We start from the raw sequence: 21,190 nt of genomic DNA on the forward strand, positions 1-21,190 counted from the left end.
AAAGCCCACTCAGAAGAGCCAGCCTCTCAGAAATATTCCCAGCTTAAGTGTGTGTGTGTGTGTGTGTGTGTGTGTGTGTGTGTGTGTGTGTGTGTGTGTGTGTGTGTGTGTGTGTGTGTGTGTGTGTGTGTGTGTGTGTGTGTGTGTGTGTGTGTGCACACAAATCCATGAGAGATAGTGAGTTTGAATGAGAGATCCCTTGATTTCAGCAGCCTCTCTTCTTACAGTGAGGTGTGGGTGCAGAGGTTCATATATTAGAGCGATGACAGGGCTATGTAGTTTCCCCATAAATAATCCCCCACCCACACACACTCAGGGAGAGCCTGTGTAAACAACAATACCCAGCAATGACACACACAGGCAGCTCCAGCACACCAGCTTCTCCTCATATGAAATATTAAGGCTGCGCTAGATTAAGAGTCTAAGGCAGTGAGAGCAGACTGAAGTAGAAACTCCTAATTTTCTCTTTCATCTCGATTCCTGATTTGTCTGCAATCTATTTCTTTGAGTATTTGGGTCATTTAAACCACTTAAACAAAAGGATTGTAATTAATTCCACAACTGGACATTTTTAAAACAAAACAAGTATGATAGAGTAGGTATAAGAGGGAAGTTAAGAGTGTTAATGAGGACCATTCAGGTCTCACTGAACACATAGAAAAGTAACGCGTCTCCGAGTCTCTTCTGCAGTGACCAGTTCATGCAGAGCTACACATATCAAACAAGATTTTGAAAAAAAAAACAACTATAATGCATTATGTCCTCTAATACTAAGTTGTTTTTTGTCTGTTAAAATAATTCTTTCTCTCCACTGTCAACGTGTGTTTCCTCAGGAGGAGAGGTTTCTGCACAGTCACCATATTGGTGGAAATAGTGGAGCTAAAATTGTTATTTAGCTGTTTATCAATAGGCTACTAAATATGAATTATAATACATAAATTTTTGGTTTAGTCATGTGCTGTGTTTTTATTTTAATTTTTCCAGAGATAGAAAAATCTGATTAATCCTTTCTTAATAAATATTTCACTATTAATTGACAGTCTGCTTCATGTCCCTAAAAACCTGGTGGTTTACGCTCTCATGGAATGTTATTTTATTTTTGTCTCCGAATATAAACTGTGTAAAGCATTTTAACCTGTAATCCTTAAATATTGTGACTGGAGGATTTACTGTGACTGTCTTCACAGAGAGCTAAGAAAGCAGAAGTCATTGATTTAAATTCTCTGATCCGTGAGAGTTAAGATACGACTGTAGAGATTTTGAAAAAGGGCTGCGTACTGCCTTTATACCAGGGCTGTTATTTTGGGATTGTATCTCTTATCTATATCATCTATTTTCAAATAAATTCAAAGGTTTTTTTGGTAAAAATAGATTTTTAAACCAGTTATCTGTATCTTTGCTAGGTTATCGAATCCGTTTGGGCTCCAGCACAGACAAAAAGGACACCGGTCGCCTCCACGTTGACTTTGCACAGGCCAGAGATGACCTGTATGAGTGGGAGTGCCGCCAGCGCATGCTGGCCCGAGAGGAGCGCCACAGGCGCAAGATGGAGGAGGATCGCCTGCGGCCGCCCTCCCCTCCTCCGATTGTCCACTATTCAGAGCATGAGTGCAGCCAGCTGGGGGACAAAATCAAAGGTAGACACAGATGCTTGCAGCCTCTGAGACACATAGCTTCTTCATCACATGAGGGAATATTCTTCAAGTTTAAACTTGATATGATATGAAAAAGGCAGCCGGGTTTCTATAAAATAATGTCATCTTGTTTAGATGTTTTTAAACTCTGGGTAAGTGTGTGGGATAAAAAGGGAAAATGGGAAATATTTTTGTTGTTCCAGACTGCATTTCCTGTTCCTTCGTCTAATTGTTGTTTATTGTCCTCCTTGCACACCTCCCTCCTGGTGTCCTACCATTCATCCTTTCTTCTTTGGTGGTGGTGGTCAGCAGCCCAGTGGCGCCAATGTCAGTCTGCCCCAGGGCAACTGTGGCTACGACCTAGTCAATGAGGAGTAAAGCTCTTTTCCCATCTTCTTCCTTCTTTTTCCCCATCTCTGTCCTTATGTCCTTCCATTCTTCCTGTATTTTCTTCTCTCTTTCCTCTCTGTACCCTTATTTTATTCGATACTTATCTCTTCCCACCATCTTTGTCTTCTCTTCTACCTCATTTACTTTGTTCCTTTCTCCATTCCTTAGATTTATTTATTATAGCCTTGCTTTTTTTCCTTGCATCTTTCCTTCCCTTCTTACTTGAAGTCTGACATTTCTGTAAATGAATCAAATTTTAAATTTGTAAAATATATTTTAAAGTAAAAACTGTTTAGGAGAGCTCAGGTAAATAGATATATTACTGGGTGTCTCAGGAACAGTCCTAAAGTTCAGCATGTACCTCCAACAAAGTATTTCAGGTGTTCTTACAAACTGTGGGAGCTTCCTCTACCAGTTTGTTAAACAGTGCATAAGTGGGTCCCTATAACCTGCTCCTTGTTTATCTCATCCGCCCTCACAACTCATCCTACATTCCAAAGCGCTCTTTTCTGCCTTTTTACAGTTTTCTGTCGACTCTCTGCCAGGATAAACTTGTTTCTCTAATGAGCAGTAGCACTTCCAGCTCTCCGTCACAGTGGCCTGATAACAACATGGCCGTGACTTTCTGTCTCTCTACCATCTGCATGGGGTTTTTTCTCTTCTCCGCTGCCTGGCCCTCGCAAAAACCAAGAAATAAACTCAGAAGCTGTGCTGTTTCAGCCAAGAGTTTGTTTGTGATCTCTCCGGGCTGCTGTTGGGAGCAACACAGTCATGTGCTGCAGAATTTAGTTGACTTTTTTACCCAGAGGGAGAAAGAGATCTTGCTGTTTTTACTGCCAGTTTGTATTACTGTACTCCAAACTCAGTTACACACTATGATGACAGACCACCTGCAGTAGAAATGGGTTTTATAGCCTATTTTGCCTCCAAGTTCTCATTTTAGCCCATAATGTTGTTTGTTAGCAAGATATACAGCTTAAGTGATGGCTTTCTTCTTGTGGTGTAACAGAGTTGTAATTCTGGGGAAGGAGGTTATCTTTTAGTCATTTTTTTTTATTTTTACTCAGTGGTAAAAAATTGTGAAATATTATGAAATGCAGGTGCGACATTAATGATTTGCTTTCACTTTGTCCTTGCTTTTGTTTTCCGTAGACGATGGAAAGTTTCCAGAGGCCGTGCGAGTGCTCCTGACCTGGCTGGAAAGGGGGGAAGTCAATCGCAGAAATGCCAACAACTTCTACTCCATGATCCAGTCCTCCAACAGCCACATCCGCCGGCTGATGGGTGAGAAGAGTCAGCACGAGAAGGAGATGGAGGAGGCCAAAGACAAGTTCAAGACGGCTCTGGCTGGCATAGTGGCTCAATGTGAGTCTCTAACATCTCTCCTACTCACCACAGTGCCTCGCACCTTTAGTGTTCTGAGACTTTGTCCTTATATAAACTCAGATTTTAGTTTTTTTTTTTATGAAGATCTGATGTTACTGACTACTGACTATTTCCGTAAAAATTCAAAAAATATCCACTGGACTTGGTTTTCAAGATTTGAAGACGTTTCGCCACCTCTCCAGGAAGCTTTCTCAATTCCTGAGTAATGCATTATCTAAAAGTGGAAAGAAAATTAACCATGGTTTTAACCTTTTCTCTTATCTTGAATTGTACACCATTTCTGTAGATTAACAGAAAGAACTGCAGTTGTGCATTTGTTTTTAACCCTACCAGCTCAATACGTTATACAACCAGCTGGGTCTAAATGGGGACTAGACACTAACCTGGCAGTAGCCAGATTGATATGTATAGAACTGAGTTGAGTTTTAAGTTATCCATCTGGGATGGCTCCACTTCAGTCTGTCTGTGGATAGGAGGGGTATTTAGTACAACACTTTAAGCTGGTTGGGTGATGTGCCAGCTAGTACCCGTCCTCCATAACACGCCTTCAGCCAATTGTATCAGCCAATACCCAGCTTAATAGGGGGAGTGGCAGCCCTAGTGGTTAGGGGATAGAACTCCCACAGACTGCCACTCTGGGTCTCTGAGCAAGACCCCTATCCCCACAGTGCTCCCTGGGTGCCCCACAATGGCAGCCCAGTGCTCCCCAAGGAGATGGGTTAAATGCAGAGGTACATTTCTCCTATGTGAGATCAATAAAGTTCAATTATTATTAATGGCTTCGGGCAACTTGGTTGTCAATGAGAACCACCAATGGTGATACGATAATCACAATAGGATTCGTCTGCAGCTTCTTGAGTGTTTTTACAACTAGAGGAGTGACGTGATAAATCAAACCTTTTCCATATCCTATTGGAAGAAAAACACGGACATCTTTCCCATCTTCAAATGCACAAAATGCTTCTATTTGCTCCTTCTTTAAAAGACAAATTGTTGCTATTTTAGCTGAAACCAAGTCAATTGCGGTATATCGACAGGTGAGTCCTCCAGTGTAGCCAGACCTGTAATACCCTAGCAAGGCCCTTCTAACTGCCATCATTCCTACAATTGGTTGTTACGAGACGGACCTATTAGCGGGAGTCTTTCAAGATGGATTTTTTGTGAGACTGAAAACTGCGATCTCGCGACAATCCAGCTTGCAGCGCAAGGTTAGGAAAGACACATAGCAGATATAATCAGGTTTGGACGATGACTAATCCATTCTAGTCCATTAATATGCTTTGATATAAACCATTACACTCTTGCTCTATGTTTACAGTCCATGCTAAACAAAACCTCCCCTCACCGTGATCCTTTCACCGTGGGGATGATATGCAGATCCTTCCAAACAAACCACTTCCATGTTTCTCATTAGAAAAAGTTCCTCTAGATTCCTTTCAGCAATAGCCGTGTTTCCATTTTACTAAAATTCAAACTTTAAGCAAACTTTTAAAAGTTTGAAGAAAAGGAAATATAAATTTGTTTCCTTTTGGTTTGAAGCAAATAAACCAAGCGCCGCAAAGGCCTCATATTCGTCGACAGACATGACAGTAGTAAACAGGAAATAGACGCTGAAAATCTACAACTGACCACAGATCAGTAATGGAGGAAAGTTTAATGAATGTCTTGCGTTCATGAAAGTTCTTTCTTGGTTAACATGTCTTTTGCTAGTAGAGCCGATGTTGCTTCCAACCATTTACGTTCATAATGGGATCATCTGGGAAGACTTAAACATCTGAAACAGCTGATCAGTCATGTGAGTCAAAGTTCACTACTTCAGAGCTAGTGATGGATTGTTGAGGAACCATGAAGCGTTTCGACTAATTTCAAACTTTATCAATACTGCGTTGGTACTGTGTCACTCAATACTGACACCTGCTGGACCTTTAAAATCCCCACTTGCAGCCTATTTGACAGACTGAACTGACTGATTCGATGACCTAGAACAATAATATGATTGAAGTCATTCTATGTTATTATTTTATATCTTCATTTAAATTGGAAATATTTTTTACATTTTTAGATGCAGTCAATAAATAAACATTTAAACATAAGATAATGTGCAAATGTAAGTAAACGTGAATAAGGATGTTGCGGACTAGAATAAAGAAAAAATAACTAAACGTGTGCAGTAAGTTCGGCAAACGGAAAATCTATTTGAATTTAATTTAAGTTCAGATAACTCGAGTGATAAGTGAGAGGAGCAGGATGGCCCAACAAGAAAATCTGTCCCACACAGCTGAAACCTTTGTTTTGCCTTAAAGTTGCTCCATATTTCTTGATAAATTTGATAATGACATGCTAAAGATCAGAGATTTTTTTTCGCAGACCTCGTTGACGTACTTATAAACACAGTTTATTGCGTCAGTTAGTTTGAAGCAGCTCCTGTATTGGTCACGTGACTTTGTTGAAACGATACACGCACAAGGTTTGGCTCTGTGAGCTCCACACATGCGCTGATGTGAAAAAAATAGATCCTGATGAATGAAACCATCTCAACAGTAAGGTTATTTTTCCTAATGCTATGTAATCTACACTGTGTGCAGAATTATTAGGCAAATTAGTATTTTGACCACATCATCTTTGGCTTGAAAGCCAACTACCAATTAAGTAAATCAGTTGGTGTGCATCTCTGTAATGAGAAGGGCTGTGGCCTAATGACCCCCATGATAAGGTGTGCTTAATTATTAGCAAACTTCCTTTCCTTTGGCAATTTGGGTCAGAAAAGAGATTTGACAGACTGAAAAGTCAGAAATTGTCAAATATCCTTCAGAGGGGTGCAGCGCTTCAAGCTTTTGAAGCGGGATCAACGCCCAATCAAGCGGTTCATGGCAAATAGCCAACAGGGGCGCAAGAAGCATGTTGAGAAAAGAAGACTCAAAATAACTCCCCATGAATTGAGAAGGATCAAGCGTGAAGCTGCCAGGAAGCCATTAGCCACCAGTTGTGCCATATTTCAGAGCTGCAACATGCCTGGAGTGCAGAGAAGCACAAGGTGCTCAATACTCAGGTACCTGGCCAAGGAAAGGAAAGCCAAAAAAAGGCCACTTTTGAACAAGAGAAAACATCAAGATTGGGCCAAGAAATATCTGAAGACTGATTTCTCCAAGGTGTTTTGGTCTGATGAAAGGAGAGCGAGTCTTGATGGCCCAGATGGACGGGCACCAGGCTTGATCAGTAAAGGGCAGCAAGTTCCTTATCGACTCAGACGCCAGCAAGGTATAGGTGGGGTACTGGTTTGGGCTGGTATCATCAAAGATGAGCTTGTGGGACCTTTTTGGGTTGATGGTGGAGTCAAAATCAACTCCCAGATGTACTGCCAGTTTCTGGAAGACACTTTCTTCAAACAGTGGTACAAGAAGAAGTCGCCATCATTCAAGAAAAACATGATATGAACAGTGTCTGGGAGGCTGTGGTGGCTGCTGCACACAATGTGGATCGCAAACAGCTAGACGTAAGGCTTTTGAGCATCATGGTGAAGAAAGGTGGCTATATTGGTCACTGATTTGTTTGTTTTTTTTTGTTTTTGAATGTCACAAATGTTTATTTCTGAATTTGTACTTGTTATATTTGTTTACTTGGGGAAAATAAACAAGTGAGATGGGTATATATTTGTTTTTTATTACGTTGCCTAATAATTCTGCACAGTAATATCACACAATTGTGGCCCAATAATAAAAATAATCCTCAAAAATACAACTTGTCTAATAATTCTGCACACAGTGTATATAGGGTGATGTGAGGTGCAAGTTTTAGGCCAGAAATAGTGCTTTGTTTAAAGCCTGTTCTGTATAGGATCTCTAGGTTTTCATGATACTGTTTCTTTACTAATGTTGACTAAGAACTGCCAGAGGCCTAAAGACAACATCTTTATTCATTCTGAGATGAAAGGTCAGACCAAAAGGGAAGTTAATACAATTATAAGCCACACTTTACACATTTTTATTTGTATAAACCTTTGGAAACCACTATTTACCTTCCACTTCATAAGTCTGCTTTCCTTTAATTTAGTCAATTACATAATATTTAATCACAATACTTAGTGGCTGAGAACTGATTATATGTGAAGCTTAAGGAGTAAAAACAATCCTCTTGGAATAGATATGCAGGTCAGATGGGCTTTAAAATGGTCGATCTTTTTTCTTTATGTTACATATTAAAATCTAAATTGAGACTTATTTGCCTGGAGTGCTGATATCCCCTTAAAAGTAAGTATTTTTTGTTCATAACCTGACATTTAGAGTATATGTGCAAACATTTACATTTATGTTCATCCCATTCATTAAATAAACAGACATGATCTAAATTGTTGATCAAAGAATGGTAAGTTAAAGGGCTTTCAGATTAAAAGGGAAGAAAATGTTTTTTTGTTGCCTTTGAACTGAAAAATACCTACAAAAGTTCGAGGTTATTTTCGGATTCATGAAAGGCGAGACATCAGGAGTCTGTTATTAAGGTTCCCTTCAGATGAAAGAAGTAAGTAGCCTAACACGTTTCTTTTTTTAAACTAGAATACAATGGAGACCAAACATGCACAGTAACTGCATGCTAAGTTCTTATGAGCTCCTATAAAGCCAAAGGCAGAAAGCCCCATGCTTGTGCAGCTCCCACCTTTGACAGCTTGAGCTGTGCAGATGCCAGTTTACACCACAGCCTGCAGCGCTCCATCTCCACACATCCCATCACACGCATGCTAAATAAAATGTAAACATCCAGTCAATCCTCAGTCGCAGTTGGTAGTGTTTCATGCATTGTTTATTAAATCTGCCATCTTCAATTATTTTGACCCATATACATTCCCATTCATGGTGCTGCCTTTCCTGTAAGTTTGGTTTTTAGTTTGATTAAAAATGTGCTCTGACCCACTGGAGCTATTTTACAGGTTTGAACTGATGGCTTACCTTTTTATAATATGCACACTTCTTAATTTCTTTGTTGCTATGTTAAGTGTGATTGAAGTGGTCTTTTTATAGGGAGCAAATGCAAAGGTGTTTTGCAGAGTTGTGGAAACAGATATGCACTCTTACAGATTTCTTCTTCTTTTCCCTTTTTAAAAAAAATGACCTGGATGAAAATAAAAAATGCGGTTTTTAATTGATTATTTATTTCAAATGTAAAAACCTTGGCCCTTGACAAAAAGTAATTGCCCCTCTTGTTAAAACATGAATTAATGTAATGTAATTAACACAAGTGTTTGGATAGCTGATTGATTTTTAACCTTTATAATCAAGAACCCATTAAAACAGACAACATGAAAAAGGCTGACATCACAAAAGACAACACTCAATATAACGAACAGTCATCCATATCTACCAGTGTGAAAAATTTGGACTGACCTCGTCAGCTTTTAACTGAAACGTTTCCATCTGTCAGATGTAAAACAATCCTCATATAAAAATTTTAAATGCTAAAGAGTTATTGTTTTTCACTCAGCAGCATAAGGATCTACAAAGCTTTTGTTCTCTAACATATGAAGCTATAATTTAAAAGCCTTTTTTTGGGAGAAATGATGCAAAACATTTAAGTGTAACAACAAAAGCAAAAACATTCAAAATCTGTGAGAGAGCAAATCCTTTATAACTGAAACCTTTTTATGTGAAGCAAAAAAAAGCATTTAAGAAAAACAAGATTTAAAGATTTTCTTAAAACAGAGAATTCTTAGAACGAATAATTTTCTTTTTGTGCTCAGTTTCTGTCTTTGCCTTCATCATCAGTCTGTTCATCAGATTACATGGAAGATGCTATTGATTCCTGAGTTTCTGTGTCTTTTAGCACCCTGCAAACACACCTTTTCATACAGAATCTGTTTGTTTTATTCTTCTGTGTACATTTGGAGTTCAGAAAGTCGCAGATCTCCCAAAAGGTCCTCTAAAACCACTGCAAACAGAGCTGTAAGCTCAGGGGATGAAGACCTATTATGCTGCGGATCACTGCACAGGCAGGGTCTGCAATGACCCTAAAGTTGATGCTTTTGACTCATTCAAGCAATTTTACCCATAAATAACTCAGATAGCTGATTCAAAGTGTTATTCTCAACAAGAACTCTGGAGCTGCATGTTGTCTGATCTGCTCTTATTCTTTGTGAAAAGGAAAAGTGTCCTCTGCAGAGGAATAAGCAATCAGAAGACTGTAATGCTGCAGTAAGAAGGCATCTTTGAGTAACATTCTAACGAGACCTGCTCTGCAGAGGAGCTGCACCATGGTCAATGCTGGCAGAAGAACAGTAGGTTATTTTTGGCCGCCGGCAGTCTCTGAGCAAATCTAATAACAAACTTGCACTGAAAAGGTGCACTAAGGAAAACCAAGCATATCCTCATTGCTTCTGTTACCAAGAGTCAAAGGCAGTTTGCCAGGATTTGATACAGCCTCATATGGACCCTGTGCTGTCAAATGAAACAAATAGCTGATTTTAATGTATAAGTGGGATTTGGGCATACAGGTTCTAGTAGTTATTTAATTTGATATTGCACACCCTTTAATTTTTATTATTTTCAAAAGATTGTAAACATATTGCAATTTAGATGTTTTGGCAAAATCATACAGCCTTACTTTGAAGCCAAAATAAATGCACAAAGACCTTAAAAGGAATAAAAATGTAGTGACCGGATGTATCCGAGATGTTAATGAAACAGCAGCTATGTATTGTTCAACTGATAATAATAATAATAATACATTTGATTTATACTGCACTTTTCATCAAAAAGACCTCAAAGTGCTACAAAAAAGAAAAGCATTAAAAAAGAAATACATAAAGATTAAAAAAAATAATAATGAAAGCTGATAGTAAGCATGATATTGTGATCGCCTGGGTGTGATTGCTCTTAGAGTCATCTTATAACCTCTTGATCTACCTGGACCCATGTTAATACCTGGTCTGAACAGAGCCAACAGCAGAAACCTCCTGCAGAACCTGCAGTCTGCAGAAACAGCAATCAGCTGCAGCCAGCTAGAGGAATGACAAACGAAGCACTCAGACAGAAAACACAGAAGCATTGGTCCAGGGATACTTTCTATTAAAAAGGAAAGAGTTATGCAGCAGTAGCTCATATGATCTATGAGATAAAATACATGGAACATTAGTCTTCAGTACACTTTCCTATTTTATTATTTAGAGTTCTTCGATTTGATCACCCATGAGGTTGTTGTACCATTTTTAAATGAGTAGATTTTAAAAACCCTGGACTAAAAAATGAAGCCAGGTGTAGAAGAAACTTCCTGGGGCGGATTGCTTGTTTTATGTACCCCAAATATTGTGGTAAAAATAGCAGATGTTCACAATGAGCAGCATTCATAGATAAAACACTGAGACATCCCTACAGTTAAACAGTCATTTTTATATCTGAATGGATGATAAATAATTTTTGACAAAGAAGGTCGGAAAGTGATATATCCTGGGATTAAAATGGTCACGTCCTGGGATTAAAAGTTTTATAGGCAGCCACAACCAAAGGCTTTTAGAAAATGGGAAGACTGAATGATGAATGATTTTTGAACTGTAACTTGGAACATCCATCCTTAGGATGGTGCAGCGGCATCAGTCATAGGTATGTTAAACACACAAACATGCTCACACAGAGTTCTTATGCCTAGTTGACTCCACTTTCTCACTCCTCTGCTCCCTCCCAACTGCCCTCTGTCTTTCTCTGTCTCTGTCTCTGGGTGGTCTCTGCTCCTTCCCCGCATCCCGCCACAGTTGAGCAGATTGTGTCTGTATTCCAAGCTGCTTCCAAACAAAAGGCATGGGACCATTTCTCCAAAGCTCAGCGCAAGAACTTGGACATGTGGCGCAAACAAGTCGAGGTTGGTGCACTTTGATTTCATTGTGTTTGTTGTATAAAATATGTAAAATAGATATTCTGTTTTGTTTTTTACCTTGTTTCAGTGAGAACTTAATTATGTTTGAACTAGTCTTACAGTGTGGAACAGAAAGGGGATAATTATTAAAATGTTTCTTGAAGCAATGCAGAAAAGCAGGCTATAGTAAGTACTTTGCAATAAGCCGACCCTGTTCACCAGCTTCTATTAGTTCAGAAGTCCAGACTTCTCCCTCTGTCCTCCTCCCCTCCCTCCTGAATGAATACAAGCTGCTTGGTGAGCGCTGCCATCTTAAAGGGTGTCCTGGAAACAGGTAAATCTGTACAAGCTCTTTCCCCCTAAACCAATGGATTCCAGGGTTATGGCGAGAAAAACTTCTTAAGTGAAAAGTGAAAGTATGTGGATTTTCTTCCTCAGGCAAGACTGCTTTATCATCTGCTTGCTGCGCTCTTACTCTGCCAAATGGAACATTAATTGACATGATGATGGTTTGTATGTAATGGAGGATTTGGAGTGTGTAGTAGTCCGGAGTCTAAAGGATCATTTATGGTCATGTTTCGATTGGTAAGTTGTTGTATTTTTTTAACTTCAGCTCGACAAACATACTCAAGCTGTAATTTAGGGACACATTAAGTCGGGTACGCATAATAAAAACTGAATCTGTGGCAGAAGCAGCAGTTGTCCTGTGCTAAAACCTCTCTTTATAAGGTAGGTGATTGAAATACTAACTGTTGCTCTGATTCTCAGAACTATAAAAACAGTCGACCTGAAGTTTTACCAGCTGCATCGCCTTCTGTCACTGCAAAGGTTTAAACGTAGCTTCTGTGAAAGTTTGTTGGTTGAGTGATGAAGCCACTCTATGTTCTTACAGCTGTAATCATCAATGTGTTTTAGTTGGATTTTCTTTGATAGACCAACACAAAGTAAAATCGTTAATAGCCTGTACTTGTAGCAGTTTTTAAGTCAGGAGACTCCATAGAGCTTTAAAATACATTTGTAAGCTAGAATGAAAAAATTTTTTTTTGTGCTACTAAAAACTTTCAGACATATATGTATATATATTTTAAGTAGATATACGTTTTTACTTAAAAATCATGCAAAGGATGACAGGCCACAGTAGCAGCAGCTTTTCTGTGAAAGGTTCCTAAGGTGTGATTATTTTTTCCTGGCTCTCTATACTAATGATTTCTTATTTATTTCCTCTGTATTTTGGTTTGAACCATATTACAGCTTTTCTATATCTAGGTCTCTCTCGCACTTATATTTCTTCAGTGGCTACTTCAGTTCTGCCCTGCGTTATTTATTTCTGTGAGCACTCAGTCTGCCTCCAGTGAAAGCCGCTGGCTTCGGATAAATATGAGGAGGTAATAAGAGCCGCAAGACGCAGCCATACTGTAGGTTTGTGTGAAGGTCAGAGAATCATAATAATGGGTTTTTAGTGTGAAAAACCTCATGTAGCTGCTCATCTATGTTAAATCACAACAAATTACTTATTTACCCTGGAAAATAGCTTGATGCAAGCTTGTTTCCACAGAAATCAGACTTGTATGCTGTGAACCTGTGTCCACAGCGAACTGAACTGTGGCAGGGAGGGAGGTGAAACATTTAGAAGAAAAGGCAGAAAAGTTAAATGGATTCAGCCCTGCTCCTCAGTCAGACAACAGCTGCTTCCTCCTGTCAGTGTGCCTCTCTCCCACCAGTGGGTTGGACGCATTAATGTGCTGGTGTGTTTGGAGTACCTGTGTGACTCCTTCCATGAGTTTTACTTGCTGACGTCAGTCGGCAGATGGTTGATTTACTCTCTGCTAACTTTAGCGAGAAACAACCAAAAAATAAAACCAGCCTGTCGGTTTCCAAATCCTTTCATACTTTACCATTTCTACATCATATAATCTTCTGTGTTTTAATTATCGGCTAATTAAAGCTTAATAATAATGCTTGAGGATGATCTTTTTGGCAAATATGTATGAAAAAGTGTTATATTCTTGACTCCACAGAGTGGCTTTTATCTTCTTTTAGAGCTTTTAGAATTAGATGGTGCTAATATGCAGTTTTCTCAGCTGTTGATTTACAGATGATTATTTTAGAACCCTCTTCCATCTAAAACTATTTTGTTTTCTCCGATTTTTCTTGTCCAATATGCTGTGTGAAATCTCTGGAGCTTTATTTTCAATGGTGTGTGCTGTGTGTAAATTAACCATGAAAATGTGTCCTACTTAACTGTTTTTTCCTTACAGAGTTTGATTTTCATCAGTTCAAGTAGGAATCTCTTTAGTCCTTAGCTGGATCCGTAGGCATTCAAAACAGTTATCTAATTACTATTTATTAAGGATCATCAATTTGCAAATTTTTTTCATCTAAACATAATGGCACCTTGCCTTTATTTAAGTGTGATAATTACCTCAAATAGGAATCTTTTTATTTCTTTTTTGTTGCCTTATAGCAATGACTAATTACAGAGATTAAGAATGGCATCTTTACATTTCTATGCCTATTATCTATACAAGTCTTTGCTAAACAGACGTTGCCTCACAGAATCATTGACCCTTTTCATATTCAGCATATCCATAAACTTTATTACATTACATTGATGTTATATGTGATAGATAAACATAAAGAAGCAAAAATAATATAGTTAAAGCAAATTAAAACAATTGTTTTCCGTTTTATTTACTAATTAAAATCTAGAAAAAGTGTGCTATGTTCGGGCCACTTCTACGGTGATACCCTGAAATGAGATCCAGCAGTATTCATTTGGTATTTAGTGAATGGAGTGAATAAATGTAGCAGTTCTATAAAAAATTATCACAACATCATGAAGACTAGAGACAAATTTGTGGAGAATCGATTAAAAAAAGAGGATTTCTGAAATTCAAGCTTTAAACATCCCACAGATCCCTGTTTAATCCACTGTCCAAACATCGATGGAATGCGGCACAACTGCAAACTCACCACGTTTCTATGTCCATTCACTATATTTAACAGTGCAGATAGTGAGAGCATTAGCCAGAGAGGGATCCAGGAAGGCTAGGCTAGCTTTGTTAAAGCTGCAGGGATCCACAGCTCAGCTGGGACAGTTTGCTGAGGAGACGACTACAGTATTAGTCATGCTTACCAGCATATTATGTAAAGTGCCAAAAAGAAAGCATGTTTGCCAGTTAGAGATGTAAGTAACAATGCAGACATGTGGAAGACCATCCTCTCAACAGACGAGAGCAAAACCTTTTGTTCTACTTGTAAAAGGTTCTATATGGCAAAAAATATATATATAAAATATAAATAAATAATAATCCCTATTGTAAAGCATGGTGGTGGCAGCCTCATGTTCTGGAAATACCTGTATGCAGCTAGAGAGCTGATAGTTTGACAGAAGTAAATCCAGGATTTCTATAGAAGAAAATCAGTTTGAGGCTGTTAAAGACTGAATCCAGTGGAAACCTGTGCGCTCCATCTGAACTAACAGAATTTGAGGTGTTTTGCAAATAAAAATTGTCAAATGTTTCACTCTTCATTTGCGCAAAATGTTTAAAATGTAATGGCTGTCAATGGTACAGTATTTCAATGAAATATTAAAGCATGAAGGCTGAATAGAAAAGCACACCATAATCTTTATTTCTCTTTAGAAATAATCTCACACACAATCCTGACCAAACATTCAAATTTGATGTTTAGACATAAAGAAAACAATCTTTAACTGATGTTAAATTAGAAACACATCGTCTCAGTGTTCTCCCAACCACATCTATAGTCTGAGCTCTGAAAAAGAAAGCAGGTCTTTAGTTTTGATGCATTTCATCTCTGTTCAGCTCCCTTCTTTTATCCTCCACCCATTCCTTAAAGCTCATACTCAACATTAACTATAGAAGAGGATTCTTTACTGGCGATTGCACCCAGTCTAGTTCAGCACTTTCTTTAAAGTCCTCATGATTCTTGGCAGTTCTCACCCACCCCTCCTTTCCCTGTTTCACAGGAGATCAGAAACATGCACAACGAGCAGCTGATGGACATCAGACGTGAAGAGGAGATGGAGATGTCTGATGATGATATGGAGGACGTCCCTGACAGCAAAGACTCTGAAGACTCAGGTATGCATATGCATGCGTGGATCCGCTGCTCAACACTGTTCTCATCTTGACAGGAAATCGGCCAATCCAGATCTCCAGAGGTTGGATGCATTGATTGTTAAATAACTGAGGGAGATGACTGGAATGACAGTCATCATCCCCTATGAATCTGATAGCAGTCTTTAGCTCCACATGAATAAGAAAACAGGTTAAAAGTACTCCCTGATGCAGATAGCGTGCATGTTGCTCTGAGTTAGTGCAGAGCCTTTCTGCTTCTCTCATCTGCCATCTGTTTTTTCAGATTGGGTTACGTTAGAAGGGCCATGATCTTCAGATTTTACCTCAGAAGAGTCTCTTTTTGTTTGCTGAGGCAGTGAAAGCTAATGGCGTTGCTTATCTCTCAAGCCCCATAACAATAAACTGAGAGCAGTCAACAGGGCATCGTCCAGAAAGCACTCACCGTCACATGTATGGTTGCTGTCATCTGCTCCGTGTGCGATGCTTTCCTCATATACTCTTTCTTCCTCCCTGTTCATCACTCTGATCTCTGCCATTTGGTAATGTGACAGCATCTCTAATTAGCATGCAAATAAATGTAAACGCTGCAGTCAGCTCATTTGCAACCTTGCTATTTAGCTATCAGCGATTAGTGCTGCTGTCAGAGTCTTGTCATTTCACTCGATTCTGCAGGATTGGCTGAGGTGACGGGTGTTAATGTAAAACGTCTGGGTATTTGTGTTAACAGGCTGAGTGTTAAGCCCCCTTTACCTCTCTAACCTTTAAGAATGCATGTTTACACACCAACAAGCCCTGCTTGAAACACCTGTGTTATGACTGCAGCCTCTATAAAACGAATCGAAGCTTTGAGTCTGAGCCGTGTGCAGAATAGAAAGACGAACCGCTGGTTATTGTTGGCGAATGTGCACCTGGAGGTGTGTGCGTGCATCCCTGCTCACGGATAGCTGCGGGTCGATAGCGCTGCTAGTTATGTAACTGAATCTGGGCACGCGGTTGACATCTCCTCTCACCAAGCTGATGAGGCTCTTAGATCAATACCCTTTTCACCTCGAACCTTCATTTTGCTGGAAGAGAAGCACACACAAGCTCCATCTGGACATGCACACTCACCCAGCAAGAGTTCATTAACACTGCCAATGGTCCTTCATGATAGACTGCTGGCAGCTCTCATGAACACCTACACATACCCTAATAAGATCTCCTTTTATATACACAGAGAGAGACGATGAGGATTATCTACTGTCCAGTCGGTGAATTGACTTTTTTTTAAAGCTTTTTCTCAAGCCATACAGAGGGGGGAGGGAGCTGATAGTTTCTGGTGCTGGGCAGATCTCATAATAATGATACCTCCCTCTGTCTGCTGCCTCTGCTCTACAGGTCAGGTCAAATATCCAGCAGGAAACTATTGAACAGAACATTCTTGGATTATTATACTCTCCTGTCATTGTTAATATTCTCCTGTTCTTTTGATTTATCAGACATGAGGTGAAAACTGTGCTCCTTGATGTTTGAAATTCAAATTTCATTGGAATAGCGAGATTTATTGTCTTGGAATCTCCTAGATTGTTCTATAAAGATTCATTGATTTCTTAATCTAACTCAAAATTTTCAAAAACTCAAAAGTTCCAAAATGGAACAAAATACTTAGATTATCAGGTTGGTTTTGTTGAGCAGCTCCGGGTTTAAGACGGAACTCTCATATTAAGGAACATCCAGCAGGAACCTGGGCTCAATAGTTGGCAATTGGTTCAAACATTTTAATAATTTTATTTTCTTTGTTTTGTTTATTGGGAAAAGTAGTTGTGGCCCGCATCCAATGATGTTGGGCTGAGCGATGAGTCGGATTTTTACAGTTACTCACTACGTCATTCACTACGATAACTGGCAACAATTTTTACATGTCGGTAAACGATATGAACTTAAATTTGCCGTTTGCCTTCGGCTGCTGGTGGCTGGTATTTTCTTCCCCTTTAAGAAACTGCAGCAGGTGTGGTAATCACGCGACCCCGCCGATCCAGTCAAAAGCGTAAATAAAGAGAATGGCGTATGAGTCGTGTGAAGAAGCGTCTAACACAATGTAAATTACATCAGTTAATTCTATGGAGCCGAGTGAGAGCAGAGATGAAGCTGAACGTGCAGAGAAGAAGCACGTTGTCAGAGATAAGCACGCAGCAGACCGGTTTGGAGCGAAGGTGTGCGAGTTTAAACAATTCACATTGTTCTCGCTGCACGCTCAGTTTGGTGGCACCAAAATTACGCCATAGATGTTGAGCAAAAGCACAAGAAATGCAAAGTTTGTTTGAAAACTGTCAGAAATACCCAAAGTAACACATCCAACCTCCACCTCCTACAGCACAACCACGCTGCTGAGTTCAAAGATGTGCAAAAGGCTCCATTACCTTTGCACAAAAATGTTTAAAAGAGAGGAAACGTGGAGCAGAGCCAGGGAACCGACCTTGTAGGACGTGTTTTGCTGGTGCTCTGACGTGATATGTGTTTAATGAACATTTTTGCACCTCTTTACACTCTTTTTGAACAAACTGGACTACTAGTGAACGAGAAAGCACATTGGTTGTGCAACCTGTAAGTACAGCAGTTAAACATGGGAAAAAACGACAAGACTGGCCGCAACAAGGCTGACCACGAAGCTCCTGCTGAACCACAAGCTGATAGCATGCTGCTAGCCAAGATGCAGGAGATGCTGAACGACTCACGGACTGATCTCATTAACAGGTTTGAGAACATTGTTTCGAATGTCGTTAAGAGGGAGATCTCAGCCGCTGGGACGCCACTAGAAGCTAAAATTGTTTCGTTTGGGACTGCTATTCACAATCTGGAGCGGGCTGCTAATGATCAAGACGGGAGGCTAGCTACCCTGGAAGCTTCGGTTAGCTCCTTGAATGCGTTGGTGGACACGCTGTCCGACAAAATTCTTATCAACGTTGCTTCAGGCTCTGCTAGGCCTTGAGGCCAAGCCTACCCTTGACCGGGCTCATCGTACATTGCGGGCCAAGCCGGCAGAGGGGGACCCACCGCGGCTGTTTGTTGTCCGTGTCAACCTGTTCCAAGAGCGGAATGAGATTCTACGGAGGGCTCGTGAATCATCTCCCTTACTCTATGAAGGAAAACGGGTGTTCATTTTCCCGGATTATTCTGCCTCAGTTGCTAAGAAACGCGCTATGTTCGCGAAAGTAAAGAAGGAGCTCCATTCTTGCCCTGGAATCAAGTTTGGGCTACTTTTCCCTGCAGTCTTACGGATCACCCTTCCCAATGGGCAAGTTCACAAGTTTGAAGACCCAACCCTCGCTGCAGACTTTGTTGGTAAAAATATTAAAGCTGTGGTTCCTCCGAGCGCAGTTTAATTCGGGGGTGCCTCTACCCAAGGATGGGTTCACATTTTTGTTGAAGAACTGTAATAACCAGTGCAATAAGACTGTTGCATAATACATTTCTGTTCTCAATAGTGCCTTTTAAGTACTTGGGATACACTCTGGATATAGTTCATATTTTGGACATTTAATCTATTTGAGAAATAGAGGGGGAAAACAGAAGGAAAATAATTGTGTGTACTTTTTTACTGTTACTGTTCTAGTTCCTACTGACAAGACTCAATGGGCCTTCGTGTGTCTGAATGTACATTAGCTCTTCACGCTTTACAATACATTTCTCGTTTCTACAAACCAGTTATTTCATAGTTGGTGCATTCATTGCATACTGTTATATTTACTTTGCATTCCCAGGAGGGTTCGTCAATAGTTTTAGACTACTCTCTTTTCCTAGTCTCTTGTAGGCTGGATGCTGTGTTTTTTTTCTTTTGATAGGGCTTCGCACGTCCCGTTTGGGGGGATGCTTCAGCGATGGGGTCGGTTTAAGGAGGTGGGGGTGGGGGGGTTGGATTGCAGGGGGAGGTACACTACTTTGTTTTTGTTTTTTTTGTGTTACTCTGTTTCTCTTTTCTCAGGTGACCGGGGCGACTCATGTTTACTCTCTTGTTTTATTCTAATTTATGACTGATCCTCAATTGTCATCGGCTACAAGGGTGGGACGAGAGATCCGTTTCACCAACTTCAACTGCAGGGGACTTAACAATCCGGTAAAACGCAGTAAGGTACTTCATCACATGCAGCGATTGGGGGCACAAATAGCTTTCCTTCAAGAGACACACCTTAAGAACATGGACCACGTGAGGCTGAGGCGTAGCTGGGTCGATCAGGTTTATCATTCCTATTTTAACTCTAAATCTAGAGGAGTGGCTATTCTTATCCATAAATCTGTCCCTTTTGTGCACTCTCAAACCATTTCTGACTCTTCTGGTAGATACATTATGGTCACTGGCACCATTTACAATGTCCCGGTGGCATTGGCTAATATATATGCGCCCAATTATGACAACGAAAACTTTTTTAAACATGTTTTCCAGACACTCCCCAATATGTCCACCTATCACTTAATATTGGGAGGTGATTTTAACTGCTGGCTTGACTCCCAGCTGGATCGCTCATCAACATATATAATCGCGCCCTCACGCTCATCTAAAATTATTAACTCCTTTATGTCTGAATTTAATGTCTGCGATGCTTGGCGTTCTCTTCACCCTTCCCAAAAGGTTTAATCGTTTTTTTCCTCAGTCCACCACACTTTTACACGTATTGATTTTTTCTTGATTGATAATAGATTGCTGCCCTCTCTCAATGGGTGCAAATATGATGCTATTGTTTTATCGGACCACGCTCCTGTTTCTATAAACATCAGATTTGACTCTCGCCCCGTTGAGCGGCCACCATGGAGGCTGAGCACCCGTTTACTATCAAACGAAAAATTTGTATCTTTTGTGACACAACAGATAGATTTTTTTTTTAGAAACTAATAGAAGACCTGGGGTTTCTGCCTCACTACTCTGGGAGACACTTAAAGCCTTCATCAGAGGGGAGATTATCTCCTACGTAAAGTATGAAAATAAGTTACAAAAAGAGAGAATTACTACTTTAACACGCCATATTTCCCAAATTGACAACTTTATGCGATATCACCCTCACCCTCTTTGTACAAGGATCGTCTTGTGTTGCAAGCTGAGTTAGATGTGCTCATGACAAAACATACTACTGAACTGCTAATTCTGTCGGGTGCCCAGTTTTACGAACATGGAGATAAAGCTGGTAAACTTTTAGCTCACCAAATCCAACGGGTGTCAGCCTCTCGTCACATCGCTCAGATCCAAACAGCCCAAGGCTTGACGTCTGACCCATCCGAAATAAATTTAACCTTTAAAGACTTTTATATGTCATTATACTCCTCAGAATGTACTCCTTCTATAACTGATTTTGAAAACTTTTTTAATGAGTTGAAAGTCCCTACCATTAATCAGGATGTAGCTGACGGTCTTGAGAAGCCTATTGCCATCTCTGAACTCACTGAAGCAGTTAAGGCCCTGCAGGGGGGCAAGTGCCCAGGCCCTGACGGATACCCCTGTGAGTTTTATAAAATATTTTGGGATAAGCTCTCCCCATTACTCTTAAATGTATACAATGAATCTTTGGCCTCCGGGTGTCTACCTCAGACTCTTAATCAGGCAGTTATTACTTTACTTGTGAAAAAACATAAAGACCCTCTACTTTGTTCTTCCTACCGCCCAATAAGTTTACTTAATGTTGACTTTAAGTTGCTAGCGAAAACATTAGCATTAAGACTGGAAAAAGTGTTACCCACGGTGGTTGGGATAGATCAGACTGGCTTTGTACAAAATAGGAATTCCTTTTCTAACATAAGACAACTCTTTAATGTAATATATAGTCAACCCTCCGTTAGTACCGAAGAAGTTGTGATATCTATGGATGCCGAAAAGGC

General features: G+C 39.9%; 1 protein-coding gene across 3 annotated transcripts in view; it reads left to right on the plus strand.

Annotated features, from left to right (window-relative positions):
- enox2 (ecto-NOX disulfide-thiol exchanger 2) overlaps positions 1 to 21,190 on the plus strand; it is a 321,929-nt gene that overhangs the window by 262,806 nt on the left and 37,933 nt on the right. For all 3 annotated transcript variants that reach the window (XM_038281359.1, XM_038281357.1, XM_038281358.1), the window contains 4 exons: positions 1,404 to 1,637; positions 3,177 to 3,389; positions 11,143 to 11,249; positions 15,235 to 15,349. In XM_038281359.1, the coding sequence (XP_038137287.1) occupies positions 1,404 to 1,637; positions 3,177 to 3,389; positions 11,143 to 11,249; positions 15,235 to 15,349 (669 nt within the window). The remainder of the gene's footprint in view (positions 1 to 1,403; positions 1,638 to 3,176; positions 3,390 to 11,142; positions 11,250 to 15,234; positions 15,350 to 21,190) is intronic.

Source organism: Cyprinodon tularosa, unplaced genomic scaffold (assembly GCF_016077235.1).
Source record: "Cyprinodon tularosa strain WSP-4 unplaced genomic scaffold, ASM1607723v1 ctg17, whole genome shotgun sequence".
Classification (NCBI taxonomy): domain Eukaryota; kingdom Metazoa; phylum Chordata; class Actinopteri; order Cyprinodontiformes; family Cyprinodontidae; genus Cyprinodon; species Cyprinodon tularosa.